This window comes from Ammospiza caudacuta, chromosome 1 (genome assembly GCF_027887145.1).
Source record: "Ammospiza caudacuta isolate bAmmCau1 chromosome 1, bAmmCau1.pri, whole genome shotgun sequence".
Classification (NCBI taxonomy): Eukaryota; Metazoa; Chordata; class Aves; order Passeriformes; family Passerellidae; genus Ammospiza; species Ammospiza caudacuta.
The window spans coordinates 84,283,745-84,306,511 of record NC_080593.1 but is presented as its reverse complement, the minus strand read 5'-3'; the positions used below and the strand labels follow the sequence as shown (position 1 = coordinate 84,306,511).

The window sequence follows — 22,767 nt, the reverse complement described above, 5'->3', positions numbered from 1 at the left end:
TCCCCGCCGTGCCCGCCCCCGGCCCGCCCGGCCGGCGGGGCCGCTGCCGCAGCGCGGGGCGGAGCGGGTCGGTCCCCGCGCTGCCCGCCGGCCGCCGCCCCGCCGAGCCCCGCAGCGGCGGTGCCGCCAGGCGGGCGGGGGGCGCGGCGGGGCCGTGCGGCGCTGCCCGGGCGGGCGGCCCCTCTCCCTCCCGAACAAAGGGCCGAGCGCGCCGCGGGCCGGCGCGGGCACGGCGGGGGCCCGCGGGCGGGCTCCGACCCCCCCGCCCGCCTCGGGGGGAGGCGCCCGGAGCGGCGCGGGGCCCGGCCCGCCGGGAGCGGCCGGGGATTGGCTCGGCCGAGCGCGATCCGAAGGTGCCGGGGAAGCCATCTGCAGCGCAGGCGGTTTCGCCGCCGCTGTGCGGGGGGAGGGAGGGGGCTCTCCCGTGCGGGAGGCTGGGGGATTTTTTTTTCCCTTCCTACCTTTCTCCCCCACCACCACCACCCTCCTCCTCCTTCCTTTTCACGGGATCATGGCCACGGCGGCGGGGCCGTGATGTCCGCGGGAGCAGCCCCGCTGCGGCAATGCTCCCCGCCGCAGCTCTAGGCACGGGAGGCGTTTGAGCGGCGGCCGCACATCCTCCGGCACCGCGGCGGCACCGCCGCCTCTCCGCGCCCCGGACCGGCGGAGAGGCGTTTCGCCGCCCGCCCGCCAACAGCGCACCCGCCGAGCCAGGCTTTAAATTGATAACAACCACACTAGAGCCCCGCCGGTGCTCAGAGGCGGCGGGGATCGCAGAGCCGCGCACAACATGGCCACTCTGCTGCGGAAAATCGGGCTGATCCGGCTGCACAGCCGGGACACCGAGGACCCCAAGCACCACCACCACCGCAGCAGCAGCAGCCAGCAGGGCTCCTCGCTCCGCGGCAGAGGCAACCAGAAGAACAGCAGCAACAAGCCGCAGCCGCAGGGCCCCCCCGGGGGCGGCTGCAGCAGCAGCAGCAGCGAGGGCAGCCCCGGCGGCCACAAGAACAAGAAGGCGCCGGAGCCGGCCAAGCAGCCCCCGCAGCAGGCGCGCTCGGGAGTCGGCCGGGAGAAGCCGCGGGAGCCGGGCAGGGAGCCCGGCGCCGGCAAGGAGGCGGCGCAGCGGCCCGGCCCCGGCTCCGGCCCCGGGTGCGGGTCGGGGCCGGCGGCGCTGGTGCCCGCGGGCCGGCAGCAGCACTGCACGCAGGTGCGGACCCGGCGGCTGATGAAGGAGCTGCAGGACATCGCGCGGCTCAGCGACCGCTTCATCTCGGTGGAGTTGGTGGACGAGAGCCTCTTCGACTGGAACGTGAAGCTGCACCAGGTGGACAAGGACTCGGTGCTGTGGCAGGACATGAAGGAGACCAACACGGAGTACATCCTGCTCAACCTCACCTTCCCCGACAACTTCCCCTTCTCGCCGCCCTTCATGAGGGTGCTTAGCCCCCGCCTGGAGAACGGCTACGTCCTGGATGGCGGGGCCATCTGCATGGAGCTGCTCACCCCCCGCGGCTGGTCCAGCGCCTACACCGTGGAGGCCGTCATGAGGCAGTTCGCCGCCAGCCTGGTCAAGGGGCAGGTAGGGCTCCCTGCTCGTCGAGGAGCGCACGTATCCATCGCTCGGGGTGCGGGCTGAGCGGGATTCGGGTGGGAACCCCAATTTGCCCAGCCACCGGGCCCGCTCCTCCCCGAGTACCTGGTGTCACCGGTGGGTGAAGGCAGGGACACATGTGTTTGCCTCCGGGGTCCCTTCTCCGGCAGGTGCGGCAGAGGTGCGGGGCAGCTTGGAGGGACGAGGAGCACATGCATCCATCGTGTCCTCCCGCCCGGCTTTTGTCCCTGTGCCTGTCTCTGCCGCCTGCGGCACACCAAGATATCGTGCTCGTTACCCCTGATGGGCACCTCACAGCAAAAGGGGGCTCTCCGGTCTCCAGCGGGGTTTGGGATTGGTGCCTCCTGCCCTTCACCAAGCAGTCGGCCATGCTCGCTGGTCCCTTGCGTGCAGTGCTGCCGCTGGCGGAGGGCGCGACGCTGGAGCTGCTGCCCCCGGGTCTTTGTCTGTGCTGTCCCGCACAGCGTCTGTCTGTGCTGTCCTGCATAGCATCTGTCTGTGCTGTCCCGCACAGCATCCCTCCGGGGACGGGGGCCACCCCGGCCTTGGGTCTTCGCACACTGCGCTGAGTGTGCCGCCGGGTCACGGCAGGAGTCGTGCCCGAGCTGCTGGCAAACTTGTACAGGTTTGTACAAATCGTCTGGCCCGAAAGGAACAAGTAATTTGGGCTGGGTGCTGCAGCTGCAGCAGTCAGATGATTCCTGCCAGCTCTCCTCTTCAAAGGAGGTGATCGGTTCTTCCGGCAGAGGATCTCGTCTGACCTGAATCGCTGCATTTTATGCTGCTTTTTTCCCCCCTTTTTCTCCTGCAGAATACCCGTAGAAGAGAAATATTTCATAAGCCGTTTTTAATAAATGGGCGAATATTGCTGGTAGGCAGTAGTTCTTTATGCTTTATATTACCCTTTGTATTATAGTGGGCTGTGCACACATGGCTGTGACAGGGTGGTTTTCCTGTTCGTGAATGCCCTTGAACTCGGAGGACCTGCACAGCTCCCTGTCTGTCAGCAAATTATGCTAAGTAACTTAAATTTATATCTTGGCAAGGAGGTGGGGAAAGAATAAATAATAACATACTTTTTATTTGCTTAAAAATGAGGTTACTCCTGTTGCTTCTGTAGAACTGCTTGCCTGAGCAGAAGTAAAGGTTTGTTTCTTCTTAAGACTGAAATTAATTTTGATTTTTCAACAGGCTCTTTTGTAAGTGGCATGTCCTCCCTTTAACCTATTTGGTTTGCACCTACTGCTCCTTTTTTTTGAATCAGATAGTATTTTTCTATGCCCTTCATTTCAATAGGTCAAGTTTCCTAGGTCACCTTGGGATATAAAAAAAATCTACCAAGAAGAAAAAAAAAGTTTTAATTAACACAGAGGCTGAGGTAGGTTGAAATTCTGTAGCTGCTCTGTTACACTGTTTGTTAACCTGTCACTTTTTAGAGAGGTCATAGTTCTTGTTATTTGTCACAATAATTTAGAAGGACAATGCTAAATTCTCTCATTTTGTAACAATTCAACCTCTCCCTGAGGTGTTGAATGTTAAAGGGATTCAATGAATATTTACTGGGATCATAAAATGGCTCAGTGAAGAGAGGCGCTGTATTGTTTTATTAGTAATAAATTCTCAGCTATATAATCTGATAATTTTCTTCCCTAAATCACTAAAAAGATTTCCAGAAAGTAGTAGCAATTTTTTATTACCACAGGATGTTTATGTGTGCATCATTAACAAACACATTTAAAAAGCAAGAGTTTCAATAACATTCTTCCAGAAGTTTGCGAAGTCAATTATGACAGAAGGAGAACTGGGATTTAAAAAAAAAAAAAAGCAGAAATAAACTGCTGACAGTAACTTAGTGGTTAAATTGATATAACATGGCACGTGTCAACCTCTCAGATTGTTCAATCCAAGTGGAAAGGTTATTAGGCAGTACAGTCAATACATTTATTTTCTGGGTTAGAGAGATGTTGCCTGCGATGGGTTTGCTGGCCTGTCACCGTAGCTGGGCTCTGTGTCATGAGAGCCACGTTTCTGTAATTGCACTCCCCTCGTTATGTAATCCCCACTCCATTGCATAATAGGGCTCAAAATACAGCTGGCGCTCCCCTGTCCCTGTTTCATTTTACAGGTGATCCACTTTAGACCAGTTAGTTTTTAAAAATAAAGATGGAGCCGACGGAGCATGTAGGGCTGAGGTGCTGCATTCCCCAGCGCCGTGTGCCCGGCTTTGGGTGACTCCTGCCGTGCCGTGGGCAGTCTTGGTGCCTGCAAGGAGCCATCCCAAACAAATAGCTGTGGCTGTCACCAGGTTAATTGTGTAATTTCTGTAAGCTGCCTGCAACCTGCAATAGCATGAAATATTCAAGATGCAGTTCATCAGCAAGGCTGGAAGGGTGAGGGCCGTTCTCCATCGCCTTAGAATGAACCTGCCTGAGCAAATGGCAGCAGCCATCGGGCTGAGGGGGAAGATGGGGCACTGCTGCCACCCGTGAGTCAAAGGGACCTTCCAGAGAAATGTCACTGGTTCCCAGCAATGATTTAGCATGAAATCACCATGAATCCTCCAACCTGTGACGCATCCACAAGTGCGCCTGGCTGGCACAGGTGCCAGTGTGAGTGAGCAGGGCTGAGTGTTCTGCTGGCACACCTCCCTCCTTGGGGCAGTCCAGGGGATCCAACCAAGGTGGCTCATTTTGTTGGACATTTCTCCTCAGTCCCACTTTGCTGAGCCAGCTGTGGCACTGTTGGTTCTTCAAAGAGAAACAGCATTTCTTGGTCTCTTGGTAGAGCTAGTAGTAGCTGAGAGCATGTATCACCTTCTGTTTTTTTGACAGAGCAATCCAAAAGCAGATAAAAGTAACATTGAAAATACATTTTCAGACAGTTAAGATTCTTGACAAACTCAAAAGTTTTTTCATGGATTTCACAGACTTTTTCGCAGAGTAGAAGAGAAATTGAGATAAGTCATTCTGACATCTCATGAGATGTCACTCAGGAGTTGTCTCTGTATAGAAACTAAAATATATAACAGAGAAATTAAGCACTTTTCTGTTACTTTTCAGCATTGCACTTGTAAGTGGCTAAACCTGTGTCCAAGTTCCCAGGCCTGGGCATACCTCCCAGGATTTGTATTTTAAAGCAGGGTGGCTCTTTCTCTAGATTTCACCAAGCAGGAACCATATGCGTCAGGTGACCTTGCTTGAGAGATGCCCTACCTTATGGGATGCCATCATGAATCTAGCATTGTATTTTTAGATTTTTTTGTCTGTAAATAAAAATGTTCAAAGTGAAAGAGAGATGACTTTTGTTTGAACATAACAATTCAACAGCCCCAAATTTAACTTTTTTTTTCCCCCTCAATTTTCAAGGAAAAAATGTTAATTAACAAACAAGTTGGGGTTTGTTTGGTTGGTTGCTTCAGCTATTCAGCTGAGAAAATCAATTATTCACACAGCTCTAGTCAGTATCTTGAGGGGAATTCTCAGTACATCAAAGGCCAAGGACTGTTTATCTGTCTGGGATCCAGAATCCTATTTTAAAAAACTTGGTGTTGTCCTTAACTCAACTGTAGCCTTGCTCTTACAGGGATGACTTTGTACTTGCTTCCTGCACAGTCAGCTGCTCGCTGGCTCCTGTCATCACAGGCAAGAGCTTGGCCCTGCTGAACCAGCGAAACAGTCGCTGTGAGCTGCTGTGGAGCTGGAGTGCCAGCCAGGGAGGTGGGGTGATGCTAATGAAATAATTTAAATACCAGTTGTTTATCATCCTGGAGGCAGCTGTTTGACCTGTCTGTCTAGGCAGAGCTTCCCTTGCCTGGCTCTCTGTGCCTATCCAGGCCATGCAGGTGGGCCATGGAGTGTTACTCCTTCTTAGCCCTTTAAAATGATTTATTGGTAATTTGAGAGAGAGGTTTAACAATTAGTCAGTTGCTCTCCACTTCCAGATAATGGTGTCATTGTCACAATAATATCAATAATGGAAGGAAGGAAGGAAGGAGGAATGGTATTGGGTCACAGCAGGAGTTCATCATGGCTCTCCTTGAGTGACAATGCACACAGGTGAGACCAATGCCCACGTTTCAGGGAGGAGTCATCTCTCTCCTTTGAAAACATGGTAGATGATGTGGTCCCAAAGGAAAAGGAGCCAATTTTGTCCAAAAGTAAGAGAGGGTTTTGTTCTTCTAATATATATGTTGTTTCCCACTGGACAGAATGGTTTGGTGGATGCTTAAAAGAGGACAAAGCTATATACACCAGTGTCCAAGTAATGCATTGGGTTTTTGGTTTTGTTCTTTTTTTGAGAGCAACAAACAGAGCTGCCCCTGATGTCTTGGGGACTTCAGATGTAAGCTTGCAGTAGTGCCGACCAGCTGATGCCTTGTGCTCTTTTTTACAAGTCCCTTTTTCTGTCCACAGAGGCTGGGGACCGGACTGCCAGACAAAGGCAGCTGTTAGGTAACTGTCAGCTCTGCAGATTGTCATGGAAAAAAGTCTTCATTTGAGGGAAGTACTCCCTTGTTCTTCCAGTGAATAGGAGGAACATAACAAATTTTCCAGGATTCTTGCAGGGAATGGAAGAAACATAGAAATTTTGCCAGGACATATTACAATAGGAGCAGGATACCCCTAATTGTGAGTATTGTTGCTTTTGTGGGCTTTTATATAATAATTTAGATTAAAATAAAAATATAGTTTATAGTTAAGCTTTAATTTTGAATCAGAAAAGTTCCTGAATTCAAATAAAAGTTGTTGATGTCTTTGATCCCTCACATTGCAGCATTAGAAATACCTCAGTGGGGCCCTGTTCATTTGCTTCAAATGCTGTGTGCCTCGTATGACTATTGAAAGGATTTATCTTTCCATTTTAAAGATTCAAATATCTCAGCTGAGTTTTACCAGACTGAAACAGCAGAAATGGGCTTGTTTTATGACAAGCAGCTACAGAAGGTAGCTGTTAATCATAGTCTAAATTACTCCCTCTTCATCCTTTCAAACAAAAGTGTGAGCGAGCAGATAGCAGATGGGACTTGCACAGTGTCCAGGAGGTCAACAGACTCCAGGTCTTTCAAATATGTATAGCAGAAATTAATTGCAGATCCATGGGTTTTCATACTCCAGATGCTGGGTTTGAGGAGTGTAGCCATGAATAAATCAGCTAATCTCAAAGGCTGCAGAAATGTACAGAGAGCACAGTGGTCTCTGAATTATTTGGAGCCATTGTATCCTATTAGACCCTTAAAAAATTGAATTGTTTTACTTTTTTTGCTTTTGATTAGTTGCCTGAGCAAGTGATTATGGTTATCCTCAAGAGGGGAAATGTTGCTTTAGGTCTAGGGGTGAAAAACATCGACTCATATACAAGGATGACAGAGGAGACCAAGACTGTGTTAGGCGACTTGTCTTCCATAAAGAGGTATAAATGCTGGGCCAAAGAGATGACAGAATATTGTTTGTCTGCAGAGGAAAATCAGATCTACTTGCCTTCTAAGATGTCTCCTTCATTTCATTTGAGAAACAGAGGATTGGAAGCTGAAGTTTAAGTGGAGCATATGTATTGAGATGCTGGGCCTGATTAACGGGCTGGAAAAAATAATTGTTCATGTGTACTCTGATATATTGGTGTTCTGACCATCCACTATTATTATGCAAATATATTCTGCTGAGAGGAATGAAGACACAGAGATTCCAACTCATTGAAATAGGAGGTTGGTTTAATTCTTTTCAAAAGCAGAGGGAACATAATCTCCATTTTTCTCCTTCAAAGCATAAAAATGAAAATTTTAAAATACTTTCAACTATCCCTATTACTGTTAAAATAGTTATCAAATAAACGAAATCCCTAAATTAAGCCAAATTACTAATTTTAAAACACGCTTTTATTCTTCTTGGCATTACTTAGCTGGTCTCCTAAATAAAAATTGGAAAGAATTGTGGCTTTGGATTTTGTGAGAAAATTGAATTTGCTGAAAAGAGGAAGAGTCTTCTTCCCTGAATTATATAAGAAGTGCTCATTTTCTTCAGGGTGAGTGTTCAGGCGGAGAGAACCATGTAGCATTGGGGTGCTTTGTCAGATACTTCACTGAAAATTGTGTTTTTTCAAATGCAGAAAGCCTAGTCACGAAGGGTGATGTCCTGAAGGAGTAACCTAAATAACCCACTTTCTATTGTGACGAAGATTTACTCTTCCTTTTACAGGCTAGCCTTGAAAATATGCAGTTTTCCTAGCATCCGCACAATGCCCAGGGATTTCCATGCATGACCGGACACTTCCAGATTGAAGATTTGTAACTCCACAGTAATTCAGCTCCTTATATGCTGGGAGTCTGATTGCCAGGCCTGGCATGATCCGTGCCATGTCCCCCTGTGGGCATCTGCTCTCACAAAGTGGGACGGTGGTTAAGTAACATAATATTTACTGCGTTTCTTTTTCCAGTCTCAGCTCCTTGGGGCTGGTGAGAGAGTCAGGGAAGGGCTCTTCTTTTCCTTGACGTATTCAGTCCTTCACATGCGGTTTCCAGTTTTCCCCTGTGAATGCCAAAAAAGGTAATGCTGACTTTCAGTGCAAAGGGAGATGGGTGGTGGGAGGATTGCTGGGTGCAATTTCTCTGCATTGAACAGGGAGAACCTCAGATGCTGTGGTAGTTATGCTGGCTGAATGGCTCAAAATGTGTCTTAATTGTAAGGTGCACAGGATCCAGTTGTTGCACTTGTAAATGGAATAGCAAGTTTCTCATGGATATCATTGTATTTTTTGAAAGTGCGGGGTCTGGTCTGTGTTGCACTCCACAAGTAATTTCTGGAGGCTGCTGAGCATTACACGGTATTGGCCTTTAACTCCATCTGGAAACAGCAGTAACTGAGTAGGTCCTGGAAGTCTCAGGACAAGCTTTACAGGAAGGATGTGATACTGTTACCTAACCTAGCTCGCAGTGAAATGAGCACTGCACTGGGGAAAGCGCCTGAGCTAGGGAGAAGCGTAGGTGTGCTTTGATAAAAGTCAATTTGTAGTCCTTGCCAGTGTGCACAGAACAGGTAAGTGGGCATCACACTTCAGATGTTCAGGTGATTCCTCTTCTGAAACAGGATCAAGGTGCCAGTCTGATTCACCCTATTCCCATTCAAAGTCACACTGAGGAAGGATACATCAGGCATGTCCACGTGGCAGGTGCGTGCCTGCCTCGTGCACGTGCAGAGTCTGTCCTTGGAAAATGTCTTTTTATCTGCTTCACAATCTTGTGCATTTGCTTTGTTAAAATCAATGATTCTCATTGATTTAATCCTTTGCTGCACAGGCTCTCCAAAAGCCATGGAACTTCTGCAGTGACTCCTTGATAGAGTTACAAGTCAGCTATAATCCCAAACCTGCATTGAAAGATGAGTGAAAATAAACCCGAGGAAGGAAGACATAAGCCTGTGTTATGAAATGGCCCGGAGCTCAGATGCTTGTCATAGTCAGGCTTTATGAGCTGTGGAATGACTTGGTATTTCTCCTGTTTCTAGGCTCGTGCTACAAAGGGTAACAAGCCCCCAGCTGCAGTAAGAAGGACTCATTTCCATAATACATGTCCATGAAAAAAACAAAGCATCATTAAACAGAAGAAATTGATATTATTAGTTTTTCAAATTTTCTAATAATTTCTAAAAATATTAAATTTTCTGTGAATTTGGTAGTATGATTTCCATTAAAATATACCTGGCATTGAAGTGTTCTATAATTATTTGTGGGAGGAGGTTGGAGCACTTAGCCTGAGAAAAGGTGATCTGAGTTTACCTTCCAGGTTTTGCCACTGACTTCAGGTGCAGCTGTTTAACTTCACTATATTCTTCTTTCCCACATGCAAAGTACAGGCAAACTTATAAATGACCCACAGGTCATTTGAGGATATATGCTTGAAGCACTCAGAGGCCTCTCTGAGTAGATGTCCATGTGCATCAGTATGAAACATACTGCAGTCAAGAGATTGGCACATTCATATAAATAGCAGTAGAAAAGCACATCCACTTGTGACTCTCATCTTACTAAATTTGGGTTTAACTCTATCAGATGTTCCCAGAGGCAACCTGCTTTTTACTACTGTTTTGCTCTTGTGTTTTTGGTTTTGTTTTTGTTTTAGCATTATAAAACTTAGGGGAAGGTGAAGATAGGCATTGTCATGGTGTCTTTGTCTTTAAAGCCTGTCACAAAGGATGGTTGGGTTGGCTTTGCTTTGGTTGGGTTCACACCCGTGACTGTGTTTGACTGGGGTAGCTTCAGGTTCCTGATGTGGAGGACCTGTGGGCTTGTGCAGAGTTGCTGTCATGTTCCTTCTCACCTGGACTCAGGAACTCTACCAGTGCCTGATTCCACGTACAGGTAGCCCAGGGGGCTCAGCAAAAGACTGAGAATACATGGGAGAGAAAACATCCCTCTGTCACCTAGACTAGCAAGTGCCCTTCTGGTGGCAGGAACAGGGACTGCCTCTTTTGACAGAAGCCCACCATGCTGTCATACCTTCAGCCCTGGAGATGCTTGAGTCACCAATAATGCAGCCAGCCACCCAAATTTTCTTATTCTTTTGCCAGCACCTATAAAATGCAGGGAGGGAGTTTCTACACCCTCACCTGTGCTGAAATCAAGCTGCCAGCTCGGTGCTGCCTCAGGGAGAGGAGAGGGAGAGCAGCACAGTGCTCTGTGGCTGTCAGACAGAGATTGTGGCTGTAAGTGTTTGTATCGATTAAGAGCTACTGGCACCAGCCTACTGGCACAGACAAATGAGCATGAATAATTACTCAGCTGCAACTCAGATTTCTTTTTCCTGGACAAAGAACAGTTATACTCCCAGAACGCAGAATTTATAGGATGCTTTAAAGCCAGAACTTGCTATGTTTTCACTTCTCTTATGGATTATTCTTAAAAAAGAGACCAAAAAAGGCATGGAAGTACTGCTTTGGATATTACACATTTGCAGGAAAACCTCCTTGTTTTAATTCACTTATGCTGCAGCATTATGAGTATTTGTCTGTATCACTTTCTGTACTGCTTTACTTTAGCTATAGCTAATAATCATATACAGTGCAATATAAATTGTGTGCAGTTTTTGAGACATGATTAACTGTGCCTCATCAGTACATGAAGGAAAAAAATTATAAACGATGTAATTGGGGGGAGAGACTGTGTATATTGCGCTCTAAGAGCGATGTTGTGACACATTGCAATCACTGCACTGAGAGCATGACAGTACTCACTTCAGCATCGCTCTGCTTTTGAATGTGTCTCTAAAGCCAGTGGAAATATTTTCCTCTGAAAGCTTGTTTAAATATTCTAGGATAAGCCTGGTTTAGGCTTGAGTGCTGAGTGCCTCTGTTCCTTATCAGAAAATGTTTGAGTGTGTTTGCATAGAGTAGTTGGGGCCCAAAGCCATTAGTCACTGGCACATTATGGAACATGTTACATACTGGAAACTCATAGCATGCTTCAATATGTAGGAAATCCATGGATTTTGTGTCATACATGGAGAACAACACATGGAACAACAGACATGGAAAATGGGCATGTCATTGTGGATCATCTTCCTGTCCATGGAGGGATCGCCATAGATGCCATGTCTGGCATAGTGACTCTCTGCAGTCTTTTGTGTGCTTCTCTCTCTCTGCTTGTTTTTCATCTCTCGACATTTACCTAGGGTTGGGTCAGCAGAACCTGCTGTAGAGATCTGCTAAGAGATGGAGGCAGAAAAGAGAACTGCAGCCATCCATGTGTCCTTATGCTGGCTTACATGATGGGCCAAGGTTAGCCCCACGTGCAGAAGCTTCTGTGATTTGCCCTTGGGAGACCAACCTGGAGTTATTTGCATTGCCAGGACTAATGAGAGTACACAGGGCTGAGGAGATTGTGTTAAGAGCTGTGCTAACAATGTGAAGGTTTGCCTGCTTCTGAGTCTCTTAGCTGTGCACTACTGGAAATTTACACAGCTTTTTGTTAGCTGGTCAAAGCAAAACACCTGGATGTGACTGAAGGTTTGCTGTGACACCTCAGAGATCCACAGCACAGGAGCTTACATCGTTTCCACAATAACATCAGCCCTGTAAGGGCTCATGGCTGTGTACGCTAAATCTCTGAAAATTTGGGACCTAATAAAGTAGGGAGTGGCATCAGGAGTGGACTGAGCACAACCTTGAACCGTTCAGGACCTGGCTGTGCAGTGCCACAGCTGGCCTATGTAGGCAGTTCAGCTCCAAGTGTCTAAGCTGGACTTGGAGACCACCACAGGTCCCTTCCAGACAGTGCTTTTGGTGACTGCATGATCCTGTGGAAGGCTAACCTCTTTTACATAGTCCCATCCTTCTAGGGAATGCCAACAGCACACACGTGGAAGCACACATGGTTCTGCCCTAAAATCATTGGGTTGGGATCTGGGAGCTACTATTATTTATTTGACAAGAGAGGGAACTCTCTTTGTCCAGAGAAATCCTCTTGAGGCTGTCCTGACTCTGGAAGGACCAGAAGAAATGGCAAGACTGCTTTTCATGGCACCATACCCACCAGCTGTGGGTAAATATATGGTCATAGTGGGCTCGAGAGTCTCTGGCTTCATAATTTGGCTTCTGTGCAGGATGTAACTCTGACTACTTTGTGATCTGGTGATGCTGGGGAAGAATTGACATGGCACATTGCTGACAGTGGTACTGACAGATTTTAAACAGCTAATAGTTGGATGTTTTTCAGGATATGCTTCAGTGTCACAGAGCATTATGAAGGGGAGATGTGTTCACAGAGACTACTGTGGCATCACTTGGAAGTAGAGAAGCTGCCAGATTTGCCCACAGAGGTCTGTAGATGTGAATGTGTCATGTTTTAACCTCTGATGCCAACCAAATGCTACACAGTCACTCCCTGGCTGGGGAGGAGAATCAGAAAAAAGAGTAAAAACTTGTGGGTGAGATAAGGAGTTTGATAATTGAAACTAAGTAAAATACAATACTAATAATTATAATAATAGCAAAAAATTGTAATTAAAAACAGACAAAAAACTCACAAGAAAACCTAGTGATGCACGATACCATTACTCAGCACCCACTGACAGATGCCCAGCCCCATCCCCAAGCAGTGATTGGCCCCTCCCAGCCAACTCTCCCCAGTTAATATGCTGGGCATGATGTTCTGTGATGTGGAACATCCCTTTGGCCAGTTCAGCTCGCTGTCCTGGCCATGTTCCCTCTTGGCTTCTTGTGTGCCTGCTCCCTGGTAGAGCACAAGGCACTGTGAAAAATCCTTGGCTTAGTGTGAGCATTGCTCAGCATCAACTAAAACATCAGCATGTTATCAGCATCATTCTCATGCTGAATCCAAACCACCACTTCTACTAGAAAGAAAATGAACTCTATAACAACTGAAACCAGGACAGGGGGACAAATCATACATGAGATTCACCTTGGGTCTTCTGCTGAGCATGGCAGGAGGGAGTGGTTGGTCCCTCTGTATGGCCAGGGCACTGAGAAGGCTGCCCACAGCAGATCATGTTCCAGGAGGTCTTTCTGCCTGCCATTATCAGGGTTCTAGACTGGATGCTCATCAGCTGTTTGTGCAGGCTCATTAGTTTGGGCGAGTGGCATGCAATTGCTCGCTGTGCCACGCAGGCTGGCCGCAGCAGGAGCGTGAGCGAGGGAGGAGGCTGAGCGCGGCACACGTCCCCTGGGCCTCAGCACGGCTGCATGAAAACCAGTTGGGTGCTGTGGCATTGCTTTCACCTTTCATATGTTTCTAGCTTGTTAAAATTATATCTTGATAAGTACATGAAGTCACAGCAGATGGCAAAATCTGAAACGCTCTCTCCAACTCTTTAATTAGGTTTTCAGTTATCCCTTTATGAAAGGCGCTCTGTGAGTGTCTGAAAGTATTGCAAGTATTTAAATAAGCTCCTGGTGCGACTTCTCAGAGCTGAAGTCGACAGTGATATCTTTATGAAAGGCTCCTTGGGGTTTTGCTGTTGTTTTTAACCTCTTGTGGAATGTTTTGATCTTGCTCAGATAACAGTTTGATATCTTTCCTTGACATGGTGCCGGACACATCCAAAAGTCAGCCATGCAAATGATCTGTATTCCTTACCCTGGCAGTAGTGGCACATGTGGTTTGGGGATTGGTCAAAATGCAGTTGTGCCTGACAGAGCTGTGGACAGCACATATTTACATACTGTATTTACCATCACTGCCATGTTTACAGAATGCAGCAGCTCACAGGCTGCCCAGAGCTGCTGGTTTAAGTAGCAGCCTGAAAATAAACTGTAGTCAGGGCTGGTAGCAGTATCTGGTAAAACATTTGACACTTTCTTCTATAATTGCATCCAAAATGACATTTTTTACTTAAATTTGGGAAGAGTTTTTTGGGAATGGCAAAAAACTAAAAATCAGTAAAGACAGTAGATATCACCCAAGTATAGGCTTGAAAACATCTGAAGTTGGTCAGCTGAAATTCCAGCCTTCCTTCTTTTTACCCCAGGTTTACTTGAGGCACCAAATAGGGAAACTTTCATTTAGAAGGTTAAATTTTATCCAGATTATAAACAGCTGACAGGATATTGATTAATAAGAGACAGTGCTGACCGTGCCACCCATAGTTCCTGTATAAGCATAGAAATACATGGACTGCAGCAGGGTAGAATTAGCTGGCCTTTGATGGTGCAGTTTGCATACAACCTGTATATGGTACCAAAGTGAAAGTGGATTTAATGATCCCTTGCATTAATAACAGAAAGATTTCAGAATAAACTCATTAAATGATGCTCCTTTCATCTGATATGGCTCCAGTAACATTTTACATGATGTGATGATCCTTACCACATCATTACGACACCAGAGAATTCTTACATTCCTGCTTTGAAAGCTGTACATAATCAACACCAAGCATGAGCTGTTCACAATGCAAAGGTCCTACTTCTCGGTACAGCTTAGCATTAATACTTTGTAAAAGCTGGGCAAGATGTGAATCATACTGTCCTAGGTGCTAGGCGTATAATTCAGGAAGGTATCAAAGCCTTAAAGGATAAAAAATTATGTGCAAAACACAGGAGATGACAAATGGATCTAATCCAGAAATGAATCAGCAGAGTAAGTTTATATTTACTTTTAAAAGTATTTCATCGGCGAGATTTTGAGGATAGCATTTTCTGTGCTGTTTAATCTTCTGTTGCATTTTGTTTTTTCTTTTCCTGTTTCTCTGCATGTGCTTCCAACAAAACTTCAGATTAGGAAGAAATTTCACAATGTTTTGTAACAACAAAAATACTCCTGCAGAGTAATTATGATTGATAGTTATATAGGATATAATTATTGAATAGGATTTTTAAAATATGTTACCCAGCTTTATTTAATTATTCCATCTGTCACAACTAAAAATGAGATTTTCTAAGAAAATTTATGATCAGGACTCAATTGAGAACCATTCAGATCATCCTTATTTGGGACATCTTAATTGCTGAATTTGTGTGGAGATGTAGGTGTCTTGCTGTTTGGTCTATCAAGGGGTTTTTAAAGAGGAAATAGATTTCTAGTCTGTAAATGGCAGCCAGGGAGAAAGGTGAGGAAAAGCATTGACAGGTAAAACAGATGTTCTGGGGAAAAACAAATGGGTATAAATTGACTGTGAGTAAATGGAGGTGTGAATTGGAGGGTGTTTGTAATCTTTTGTTAAGGTGTGCTCTGAGAGACTGCTCAAACTGCACTGAAAAATTATTTGTTAAAACATGAGCAGGAAACAGCTTTTTCTTTCATGTGTCCATAGTTTTGCTGTAACAGGAGCAGTGCTGAACACAAAAGAGCCTCTGCAATATTGTGACTGCTTTCTAGAAAGAAATTATTTGTCCACACTACAGACTAAGCTTACTCATTTTAGTCCGTAAAAGCAAATTTGATACTTTGCGGACAGATTCTGTTTTCTTTTTTTCCATTTCCTCTCTTTTCTTCCCTCAATATACCTGACTATTTTCTCAGTATTAGTTGCATGCTATTACAAATGCCAGTTTTTGGTTTAAATTCCAAATTGACTGTAAAATCAGGGAAGCAAAAGATTATTTTTTGAGCTAAAGAACAAAAAAAAATGAGAACATACTAAGTTGAACAGAAAAAATGATTACATACTAACTTGGTTCTTAATAATTGTAACATTGCATTGTAATATAGTATCCGCTCATCAGAAACAATTTATTGTTAAAAAGACTTTCAGTGCAATCTATAAAACAATTACTAAAATTACTAGACTAGTGACTTTATTTAACTTCTATTTGTAACAAATCCAATAGGCATAAATACTTTAGAGGTATTTATTTTATTTTGATTATTTTTTAAAGGTATTCATTGTTGTAGAGTGGTAATAATCTGCAGCTATAATTCTTTCTTTTATCTCTGTTGGTTGGTAATTGACACAGACCAGTGTGAAAAATAAGGTAAGATATTGATAACTCAATAAAAGTCTCTACTGCCAAACAAAGATTTGAATTTTCATACAGCTGTGCAGTTAGAGGTAATATAATAATAGCAGGGTAATAAAAATGCAGTATATGCAAATGGGTGTATTTTCATTCATTACCAAACTTGGCGTGAAGGGTAATAAACAAATTAGAACTTTAGAATTAACGTGGAAGCAAGGTGGTTTAAGGCACTCCTTTTAGAAAGGGCAGAGCTGTTCGTGTCTCATGGGTGGGTAGGTGGCAGGAAGAGGGATGGAGTGTGTGTCCAGCAGGATGGAGTGTGTCCCATGGGATGGAGTGTGTCCAGCTGGATGGAGTGTGTCCCACGGGATGGAGTGTGTCCCATGGGATGGAGTGTGTCCTGCAGGATGGAGTGTGCCGTGGGATGGAGTGTGTCCCACGGGATGGAGTGTATCCCATGGGGATGGAGTGTGTCCCATGGGATGGAGTGTGCCGTGGGATGGAGTGTGTCCCATGGGGATGGAGTGTGCCCCGTGGGATGGAGTGTGTCCCATGGGATGGAGTGTATCCCGTGGGATGGAGTATGTCCCATGGGGATGGAGTGCGTCCCACGGGATGGAGTGTGTCCCGCGGGATGGAGTGTGTCCCATGGGATGGAATGTGTCCCATGGGGATGGAGTGTGTCCCGCGGGATGCAGTGTGTCCCATGGGATGGAATGTGTCCCATGGGGATGGAGTGTGTCCCGCGAGATGCAGTGTGTCCCATGGGATGGAATGTGTCCCATGGGGATGGAGTGTGTCCCATGGGGATGCAGGGTGTCCCATGGGATGGAATGTGTCCCATGGGGATGGAGTGTGTCCCGCGAGATGCAGTGTGTCCCATGGGATGGAATGTGTCCCATGGGGATGGAGTGTGTCCCATGGGGATGCAGGGTGTCCCGCGGGATGCAGTGTGTCCCATGGGATGCAGTGTGTCCCATGGGGATGGAGTGTGTCCCGCGGGATGCAGTGTGTCCCGCGGGATGCAGTGTGTCCCGCAGGATGGATGTGATCCTGGTGTCCCTTTGGCGGGGGGCGAGGCACGGGCAGCCCTGAGCGCAGCCATGCCCAGGCGGTCTCTGTCTGCCAGGAGGGCTGGGCAGGAGGGGTCTCACGCCAAGCACGGAATGCCGGGGATGCCCGGGAGCAGCGGGGAGGGAGGCGAGCCCCGAGGCACGGCCGCGGCAGCAGCCACGGGGCAGTGTGCCAGCTCAGGAGCTCGCCGGGAAGGAACAGCCCCACAGATACCTTCTTTCTTTCTTTTTTTATTTTCTATTCCCCCCTCCTTTTTACCTGTTCACTGAACATCATTGTAAATCATCTCTGATAATGCATTTGTGTTTGGGAACCATGCTGGCTGGAGCCCATAAGTGAATGCCTGCCATCCTGAGGAGTTGAAAAGTTTATCTGTGGTTTCCAGATGCGTGTTCACGTCTTTAATGAACGTTTTCTCTTTGTGTCTGGCGCAGGGCCGTATCTGCAGAAAAGCTGGCAAATCAAAAAAGTCGTTCAGTCGAAAGGAAGCTGAAGCAACATTTAAGAGTTTGGTGAAGACCCATGAAAAATATGGGTGGGTCACCCCGCCCGTCTCTGATGGCTGATGTTAGCAACCTGCACTTGACAAAAATGCTGAACAAAAGTACTGTGACATCTCCTCAGTGCTGTACACCGCCCATCCTTTTCTACTTCAGCTTCAGTTACATACCATGAATGTCAAGGAGACATCTAAGTTATTTATGAACAGATGTGTTTACAGAGGGAGAGGAAAAAAAATGCTGTGTAGGATTATATTTCAAGACTGGAGAATGGTCATCATTGAAGTCACTTGAGCGGATGCTGAGATTGCGTCATTTGCCCCCATACAGCCCACATTGTCTTCAGCTTCTTTCCATGACAGCAGCACCAAACAGCAGTACTGGAAAGTCTATCCATTACTGCTCAGTTCATTTAAATGTAAATGAAACAGTTAATATTTAATAGGGAAGCAGTGCATTGCAGGTACATGTTTGCTGTGCTGTTTATCTTTGTCTCCTAGCAGGTCAACATAACTTGAAGATTTGTCTTTATGTGGAACTGTGGTCTGCTGTGACTAAATTTAGACCTCATTTGTGCTCTATATATGACCTTTAATTCATAAATGAAACCAGAATTAAAATGTTGAAAGGTCCTAGTGTTGAAAAATTATTAAGTGGAATCACCCAACCGGTTACAATGTGCTCTCTGTGCTGATATTGTGATGTGCTGTTCAGAAATAAACCAGTGCAGTTAGCTGAAGGTTAGGTGGTTTTTTAAAACACATCCACACCGGGGCTCAGAGGGGTTGGTTGGTGGTAGCAGAAAAACGATTACCCTGGCAGTACCTTCTGCAGGAGCATGTGGCCTGTCAGCTCTTCAAAGCAGCAAAACAAATGAGTGGAAATGGACAAAGCAACCTTAAAATTTCATCTGTTTAATTTTGAAATGATATGCCAGTACAGAGTAAAAATTTTCGAGTCAAATGGAACATGGTTTGTAAGATGATTTGCATGACTGGAATTTTTCTTTTTTATTTTTACTCAATAGACATTGTATGTACTTAGAGCCCAGTATCTAAGAAAACCCACTGATGTATATAAATGTCCTATTATTTAATCATTAAAATTTAAGTTTTCTGGTAAACAAATTGTAAAAAACAACTTTCTAAGGGACTCCATAAAAGCTGAAGGTAATGTTAAGAATGGTCTAGAAAAGCATTAAAAAATGTGGATTCCGAATGGAAAATCGTATTGGACACGTGCTGAATAAAATCACCAGTATCGTTTCTGCTGCCTCAGGAATTCAATCATTTTGGCCAGCTTTTGTATTCAAAGTAATGGGTTTTCTGTTGTGAGATTCTAAGCACCATACAGATGTATCTGTTGTGGTGGTATTTTAATTGAAAGTAGGACAGTATCGATTGTAAGACTGATTTGGAGGGGGAAGGCAGTGTGTGTTTGGAAGCACTTTCCATTATACAGCTAACACAAGAACAAATCGAAATGGTTGACCAGTTTCTGTTTGTGTTACAGCAACACTGGAGACTGTACAGAGAGCTTGGGGGTCTGGAGTTTGATTTAAAACCACATGCAGCACAGAAGAACAAAAGGAGTACAATGGAGTTTAAGCACAAGAGAAGAAGCAGAGCAGATATTCTTGCAGTGCTGGTGCAAAAACGCTGTTCAGTGAGACTGTTGAGCTTTGTCAGCTAGATAGAGAGAAAAATAATCAAAGCCTTCACCAAAAGGAATATGCAGGTCAGAGCCACTCAGTTTTGTGGGCACTGCAAGAACCTGGTTTCTTGCACTTCTGATCTCCATCAGTAGTCACTTCTCTTTCTCCTCTGATCATTTGTGGTGTGCCTTAACTCAGCTACAAAGAGAAATGCTTGGTGCCACAAATCTGCCCAGATCTTGCTGCCATTTATCTCGCTCTGCTTTATGCTTGGAGACAAGGCTATAAACAGTGTATGTATGTACTTTTCCTCTCAAACTGCGTATCAGTTCTGTGCATCCAGCAGCAGAATGTGTCTTTTGAGTGAGGAATAACATTTCAAGTAATTTACTTTCTCAATATTTATAAACTTTCTTTGCTCTCCCTTATGGAAGAGGAAACTGGTATGTTTAGTTAAGCATGAAATTATTTGTAATTCCTAGCAGGACTCTCTGAGAACATAGAGAGTGATCTAGCACTGGAAATCATAAGGTTTGTTATTTCCCTTCAGAAAAGCTCTGCCCTCATCAGCACAGTAAAATAATGTTAAAAACAGCATGAAGGTGTGGTTAAGTCTTGGGGGGGGGGGATTATTTCATTTTCTGCTGTTTTTTAATGTCTCTTTTTTTTCTGTCAGTGGGTTATTTTAAATCTTCCTGAGAACCATATCTTTAATATTTAATTAAAGGGTTAGCTAAAAGGAACGTAGTGGGTGGATTGCTACCACTTCCCTCAAACCTACTTATTATGTGTCTTCTTAAGTGTGCTTTAAATAGTTAGAGCAAACATCATCGCTAAAAATCACAGTTACTTTCTGGCTGTAGGAGGTTCTCTGCATCACTCAGTGTCTTGGAGCAGTAGGAGAGGCAAATCAAAAAATCTGGAGTGCTTTGAAGCTGTAGCAGAAGGGGAGCAGAGTGCGTGCGATGATAAGCTGCGGCAACAACTCGTGCGGGGAGGAAAGAAGGCAAAGTACACTGCATGAACTAGGGCAGGATGAAGTTCCTGCTGCACCAAAAATACTCCTGCTGCTGTTAAAGAGACGATGGCTTGTGGCAGGAGCAGCCCGTGCTGGGGGCATGCAGGAAAAAGGGGACAGCAGGGAGTGCAGAGGCTTTGTGCTTCGGAGCAGGAAGGGAGGGAGGGAGATGGCTAGGGGAGTGGTTAATTAAGAGGTCTATAAAGAGAGTTTATCTATTTTAGGGAAAATTAGTTCATGGGTTTTGTCTAGCTGTATGCTAGACAAGTTCTACTTTCTCTACTACAGACAAGCCTAAAAGAAAAGCGAAGGAGAAATTGGGAAAGGAAAGGTGTTTGAGGGGAAGGAAAAGAGGAAGACCTGAGAAGAGAGAGAGAGCGGGAGAAAATATAACTGGGCAAGTAAATCACATGACAATAAAAAAAGGCTGATAATGTAAGGGTGTAAAAGGTAGAGAGGCAGCACAGGATCAGAAAAAGCATTTTAGGTAGGACATACTGCAGGAACTTATTGCAGAGCTGCTCCAGGTACCTAAGATCCAATAATGTCCTTTTTGTTTGTGTCCTAGAAAGTGAGAGCTTCTTCCATGTTCTGTCCTTCTGGCAGCTGAGAAGAAGGATGTTAGGATTTGGAGCTGTGTTGTGGAACTCAAATCAGGCCGTCACGTCTCTTCTGTGACTGAGAAATAAACCCAAGTGTCATTCCCAGATTCTAAATTCCAGGAGGCCAAAACGAAAACAGATTGGACAGTCATCTGCTTGGTCAAAGTTCCTCAAAATCAGCAAAGTGGGAGGATTTCTTGCAGACAGCAAACCTCAATATTTCCCATTTATCCAATCAAAAGTCTCCTTAGGATTTCTTGTAAAATTAGCAGTCAGCACAGGTCCTCCGGCTCTCATTAGACCCATTTTATCAGGAACATTATTTTCCATCTGCTGTCCCCAGAACAGATGATTAATTTGAACCTATCATCTGGGGAGGTGTGAAGCTGTATTGGGAAGTTACTTCCTGGCTTCTTTAGAATATATCCTTTTGGAGGATCTTCTTTGAGACTGAGAAAGCTATTTGAATGCATACAGGCATTGAGAAAGGCAAGCTTATGACAAGGGAAGAAAGCTGTCCTTGAATAACTAAATGCTGAAAGATTTCCACAAAGAACAGAATTGATGATTTATATATAGGTATGTATTTCTGTGTCGTTAGAAATTGGTACTAAAAATTCAACAATTGAAACCTTAGCAGTCAAAGACCTCTTGAACTAATGTTGTTTTCTGTCCCAAACACAGTGTGTCTCCTTCACTCCATCCTAAACTTCAATCCTGAGCCCAGAGAAAGATAATAGGTATGGTCTGTTTATTTGGTGCTGTGATACTGTATTATGTTAAAAAGGAGATTAGTTTCATTATCCTTGTGAAAAGCAGTGCATAAGATCCTAAAATGAAACTTCTTTAGTGAACATCAGGGTTGGAACAAAGCCCTTCTAGTATGACAAATACACGTCATATGACAATGTAACATATATATATATGCACTTTTAGAAAATTCATTTGGAAAGACACTGAGTCACAACTGCCAAGCAGTGATGGCTGTGATGGCCAGTGCTCCGATGTGCTTGCGATTTCCATTCCACAGGAACTTGCAGGAGAGAGAAATAGCTTCTTGATAGGCTGACTGTACAGAGAAAAATAGTGTAGAATTAACTGGCTTTGGCATTTAAAGAATTAATTTAAAGTAAATGGTTTTTCTTCTCCACTTTTTATTTTTCTTTCAAGATTTTCAGGCACCCACATGGAGCCACAGGTGTCTTCATCTTACCATGGCAATGATCAGCGTGGTAATTTATATGGCTCTGGTGAGGTGGTTGACTATGAGCACACTTTTTGTTGGAGAAGTTTTTAGAGGATAACTGACTTCCAGCTGAATGCCTGGGTATGGAGGTTGGCAGATGCACTGAGGATTTACTTGTCAGTGTTACGTAGGCAGATGTGATGCATGCAGAGGCATCCCAAAGCTTAGCTGAAATCATGGGCAAGCATTTGCATAGAGTCAGAGTGAAAAGTTTGTCTCTTCCATGCAGTAACTTCTGGTGGAGTTCCTCTGTAACCGTGCCATGATCTATGCAATAGAATTAAGTAGACCAACCTGCTGGCACAATATAATTTTCCAGGTATGTTTTCCCTCCATGACAAGCACCAGCTCCAACAGAGACCATGCACTGCCCTACAAAGTGCCAGCTGTGGGATGAGGGGGGCAGCAAGCCTCTGAGCTTACCTAGACAATGTGCATCCTGTCTCCTTGTCAAGTACTCACCTTGCAAACACTTCACAAACATGAATTTTACTTGGATTGAATTGAAGTGTTCAGTATGTCTCTGACCCAAGTTCCTGCTTGCAGAGCAGATGGGTTACTAAATGCACACTGTGGGTTTTCATGTAAGTTAGCAGCACGGTTAAAGTTTGCTATGCTGGCTCTGAAGAACGAAGTGGCTTTCAAACTAGGTCTGAGCA

At 45.3% G+C, this 22,767-nt stretch overlaps 1 protein-coding gene across 1 annotated transcript; it reads left to right on the top strand.

Moving 5' to 3' along the window:
• Positions 1-482: 482 nt before the first annotated feature.
• Positions 483-18,853, top strand: UBE2QL1 (ubiquitin conjugating enzyme E2 Q family like 1). Its single transcript, XM_058812642.1, has 2 exons — positions 483-1,582; positions 17,523-18,853. The coding sequence occupies exons 1-2, from the start codon at positions 791-793 to the stop codon at positions 17,652-17,654; spliced, it is 924 nt and encodes a 307-aa protein (XP_058668625.1). The 5' UTR covers positions 483-790; the 3' UTR covers positions 17,655-18,853.
• Positions 18,854-22,767: the final 3,914 nt, after the last annotated feature.

Excerpts from the sequence above, each read along its gene's own strand:
- UBE2QL1 (XM_058812642.1), top strand. The coding sequence starts at position 791 with ATGGCCACTCTGCTGCGGAAAATCGGGCTGATCCGGCTGCACAGCCGG. Across the intron at positions 1,583-17,522 it reads CCAGCCTGGTCAAGGGGCAG|GGCCGTATCTGCAGAAAAGC; the intron begins GTAGGGCTCCCT and ends TGTCTGGCGCAG.